This window comes from Hyperoodon ampullatus (genome assembly GCF_949752795.1).
Source record: "Hyperoodon ampullatus genome assembly, chromosome: 5".
NCBI classification, from domain to species: Eukaryota; Metazoa; Chordata; class Mammalia; order Artiodactyla; family Ziphiidae; genus Hyperoodon; species Hyperoodon ampullatus.
Window position 1 is genome coordinate 67,515,757 of NC_136918.1, and position 5,114 is coordinate 67,520,870.

General features: G+C 38.7%; 1 protein-coding gene across 1 annotated transcript; it reads right to left on the reverse strand.

Moving 5' to 3' along the window:
• Positions 1-2,169: 2,169 nt before the first annotated feature.
• On the reverse strand, positions 2,170-2,748 carry ARL14 (ARF like GTPase 14; the record flags this gene model as incomplete). Its single annotated transcript, XM_079704591.1, has 1 exon — positions 2,170-2,748. One exon carries the CDS (start codon positions 2,746-2,748, stop codon positions 2,170-2,172), a length of 579 nt encoding a protein of 192 aa, XP_079560717.1.
• Between the last annotated feature and the right edge of the window lie 2,366 nt (positions 2,749-5,114).

Below are 5,114 nucleotides of genomic sequence, written 5' to 3' on the forward strand. Positions count from 1 at the left end.
TAGTGTATATATGTCAATCCCAATCTCCCAATTCATCCCACCACCACCACCCCATATCTTTTTTTTAAAGATTATTTTCCCTTTTAGGTTATTACAAAATATTGAGTATAGTTCCCTGTGCTATACAGTAGGTCCCTGTTGGTTATCTGTTTTATATATAATAGTGTATGTATGTTAATCCCAAACTCCTAATTTATCCCTCCCCGCCCCCTTTCCCTTTTGGTAACCGTAAGTGTGTTTTCTATGTCTGTGGGTCTATTTCTGTTTTGTATATAAGTTCATTTGTATCATTTTTTTTCTTTTAGATTCCACATATAAGTGATATCATATGATATTTGACTCTGTCTGACTTATTTCACTTAGTATGATCATCTCCAGGTCCATCCATGTTGCTGCAAATGGCATTATTTTATTCTTTTTTATAGCTGAGTAATATTTAGCTTGAATTTATTCTTAATTGAGCTCATTGAAGACAGAGGCCATACCTTATTTATAAAACAATATCATGGCAATTAACAGCACAGGCCTTGAAGTCAGACACCTGAGTTTGAATCTTGGCTCTGCTACTCCTCACTTAAAATACCAAATAGTTTTCTGCGGTTGTTACTGTTGTTTAACTTTATTTAGCCTCAGTACTCTCATCTGTAAAATTGAGATAATAATGCCTATGTCTCTCAGGGCAGTTGTGAACATTAAATGAAAAGATGTATGAAAGCATTTAACAGAATTCCTGGCACACACAGTATTCAGCCAATGGTAACTATAATTAACTATATGCCTACTTTATTATTTGGATCTCTACCATGTAGCACAGAAGGATTTGTTGCTGAACAACAAATCATGGCTAAGGTGAGAGAAGAAAACCACGGAGGAATCCAGGGGCTGGCAACCTTGCTTTACTATACCTTTATTTTTCTCTGTGACCTTAAGATTTGGAGTCCCAGGGTGTGTAGTGGGGTTTTGGGGCCTGCTGTAGCCCAGATGAGCCTTGTTGGAGGTGGGCTAGGAGGAAAGAGTGTCTTCTGTTAGTACCAGGGCCTCCCTGGGCATTCTGAGCCTCTCAGGGGAATTGCAATTCAGTCTCCAGTTCCTTCTCCCCTCCTCGCCTCACCCCACAGTGTCTCTGGAGAGTCTCCTGGTGATGGGAACTTCCACTGACTAACCTGCATCTTCAGTGGGGTCCCCAGGAGTTGGGGACTCTCTTAAACACCACCTCCTGCACGAAGCACTTCTTATTTCTCCAGGTCAGAAAGAGTTTCTCCTGTTATAGCACTTAGTACTTATTCCCCTGTTCTAGCTACTGGCTTTGTGTTGTTTCCCCTGTGAATTGCCAGGTGTCTGAGAGCAAAGTCTGGCTCTGGTTCCTGTTTGATCAGTACAGTGAGCTGTACATATTTTCCCAAGTAATAACTGTTATATTGAATTTTACTGAAGCCGGTCTTGGGATTGCAGCGTCCAGCTGAGCGATAAGCCCAGACCTTGCCCTAAAATCTAAGGTGCTACCCTGATCCCAGAGCTTTAAGATACAAACTTCTGCTCCCTATAGGAGAACACAACCTCTGGGCAATTAACAGCCTAGAGTTCATTATGACTCATTGTAAGAAGTTCCTAGCAATAGATTTCAAAAAGCTAGCAGGAATGCAGAAAAAAAAAACAAAAACAAAAACCCTTTATTTAGGTGATAGGGATTTACAAAATATTAACATCAAACATTTTCCTCTTCATAATTTAAAGTTCATTTTTTTACACCACCCAGCTATTACACAGGAGCATGGTGGAAATTCAATACCTGTAACAGCTGGAAACAGTCTGAAAGAATTCTGACTCTATTAGCAGAAGAATTCTGACTCTGTTACTTAAACTTTGTTCCAGTAGTCATATAAAAATAATAAGGCAAGAATTTATTTGGTCTCAAATATGATTATTCTGAATCATCCAACATGCACGAAATTGTAAAATTTTCATTCTCAATTATCATTACTACATAGTTTGCTAAAGTACCTGGCCCCAAATAATATTTTCTAGATATTATTCTGAGTTGTTTAATGGAATTTAGGTGAAATAACATTTCAGGAAACATTTACCAACTCGGCAACTTGCTTTTCTCACTTGGCCTGGAGAAAAAATTACCCTTTCAACTTCATCAGCATCTCTTTCCCCACTTGGACCTCAGTTCTGCTTGAAGAATGCTAATATGTGTCCTCTTGATTTCATATGGCTTTTCACAAATCCAGTTAACTTCCGGAACCCCTCCATCAGCCCGTCCCCGGTGACAGCACAGCAGGGCTGCACGTACCAGTTCCGGTCACTGCAGAGTTGCTTCACTTTGAACATTCTGGTGATGTCCTCGGCACTCAGAGCACCAGGCCCGTCTTGTTTGTTGGCTAACAGGATAACAGGCACATTTTTAATGTGCTCATTCTTCAAAATCCGCTCAAACTCTCGCCTGGAGTCTTCCAGTCGCTGTGTATCTGTACTGTCCACAACATATACCAGCCCATCGGTGTTCTCACAGTAGAGGTCCCACACAGTTCTCATTTTTTCCTGTCCTCCAACATCCCAGACCATAAGTGGAACACCCTTTTCCAACTCAATCATCTCCACGTTGAAACCTACTGTTGGGTTGGTCACAATATCCTTAGCAAGCTTTAATTTGTAAAGGAGAGTAGACTTCCCAGCAGCGTCAAGTCCCAGAAGAAGAATTCGGGCTTGCTTGGCTTTGGGGTTTTTAGAATTCAATAGACCCATTTTAGGCTTTTTTTTTCTTTTCTTTGAAGACCTTTTCTTTTGGCTGGAGCCAGTGTTTCCTCTCCAGGTCTTGCATGAAAATGTTAAGCTTTTCTTTTGGCTGGAGCCAGTGTTTCCTCTCCAGGTCTTGCATAAAAATGTTAAGAGGAAAGAAGAGAGCACATGCTTCATGTTATAGTCTAAGAATAGGAACTTGCGTGCATTTATGTTGTAGCTTATCAACTTGATTATGGGCAAACTGTTTCATTTGCAGTCCCAACCAATCCTGAGGAATCTGTGATGTGAGTAACCAGCCAGTGTCATAGAAGCTCAAAGGGGAAATTCTTTGTGAGTGAGTAGGACTTAGGAGGGGCCTGCCTGTGTGACACTGCAGCTTGTTCTCTTCCAGATGTTGGAAGTCTAGGGTAATCAAAGGTTTAGATATGCACGGGAACATGGTTTGGTAGCAGGATAAAATCTTAACTTTACAGGTGGTTTGTAGAAATTCTGTAGTTATTTGACTATTTATCTTATCCCAGTTGTAAATAAGTAACCAGACTTCTGAAGCCATGAAGAGAGAGTTTACCTCACACTGCCCTGAGCAGTATCTTTAGTACTTTCCAGATTACTCAGTAAGAAACTTTAAACCACCCAAAGTTATCTGAACCTTGCTCCCATAATCATATAGAGAATCACTTCTTTAGTCTTCTAGATAGAAAATTTACACTATTCACAAGACCACATTTACAGGAGGGGGAAGTTTGTAACACAAACACTTTTAAAATTAAGCAGTCTGATTAAAGGTGGCAAATGAATACATATATTTATCTCCTCTCCTCAAGACTCCACCAAAATGATGGTAAAGGAATAAAAAGAACATATAAACTCATATCTAGAGCAGGAGAGTCCATCAGAGGGTGAGAGATTTCAATAAAATTCTGGAACGTGGAATATAGATGGAAGATGAATGGTAACTAATGTAGCAGGATAAAGCTGAGGCTTGGAGTACTGATACACAGGATACAGAGGGAAGGGGCAAAATGAGCAACTAAAAACAGAGGGTTAACTGAAAGTCTGAATAAGGAACAGAAAACACACACACACACACACACACACACACACACACACCTCTGCTGGGTGACAATTCAGAGTGAGATGTTACACCCTGGTCCAAAAAAAAAAAAAATCTTTTCTAAAGAAATTGTATGATGTCAGAGAAGAGACCTTCATGTTTTGACAGTTGGGAGTTTCCACCTCATAATGCCTAATTCAACATTTAATTAACCTATAGCCAACCTGGCAGTTGGCAAACCTCACTCATGTACGTGGAGTTCCCAGTCAGCTTTCAGTGCACAGAGGTTTTCATACTTAATACATAACATGCCTCTAACATAATGAAAGACCAGGATAAAAATAAGAAGGTTTTAAGAAAGCTTTAACAGAGGTAATGCAGGGAACAGAAGAAAATGTTCAATAAGTTCTAATTAATATTTCCATAGAGATTTGCAAAGATATTGCATCCATAAAATGAGAAAAGGATGCTATTTAAAAAGCCACTCAAAAAACAAAAACAGAACTCTTGAAAATTAAAAACATGGTTTCCAAAATTTAAAAAGATCAATAATAGGTTAGAAGAAAATCCAGAAGTTTCAAAGTCTGACTTATAGGACCTTATTCCAGAAAGAACAGAAAATATGCAAAAAGGAAATTCTCAAAGAAACAATATAAGACTATTTTTCAAAGCTAAAGAATAAACTCTCCAGACTGAAAGGCTTCCCTCAATGCTTAGCAAGTTGATTTTAGTTAAAAAAAAAAAAAAAAAAAATATATATATATATATATTTATTTATTTATTTATTTGGCTGTGCCGGGTCTTAGCCACGGCACACGGGATCCTCGTTGGGGCATGCAGGATCTTTAGTTGTGGCTTGCAAACTCTTAGTTGCAGCATGTGGGATCTAGTTCCCTGACCAGGGATTGAACCCCGGCCCCCTGCATTGGGAGCACAGACTCCCAGCCACTGGACCACCAGGGAAGTCCCAGCAAGTTGATTTTTAAAAGAGCTGTATATACTAAGGCATAAAATATACATGTTTTATTTTTATTAAAACTAAAATTTTATTTTTTAAATTAAGTAGACTATTCTGGGTGTAGAAAGTACACTTATGAAGAAATTATGTAAACCTTTAAAAAACTATTCTTAACCAACTCCCTGTATCTCAGAAACCAGAGATAGCATTTTCATTCATTTATTCATCCATCCATTTATTCAGCAAATGTATTTATTGATTGCCTACTGTGTGAACTACCATGTGCTAGATTCCAGGGAGGACACAAAGATAAATTAGACCTTCCCTTAGATGGCTTTCATTGTGGAGAATTTTAAA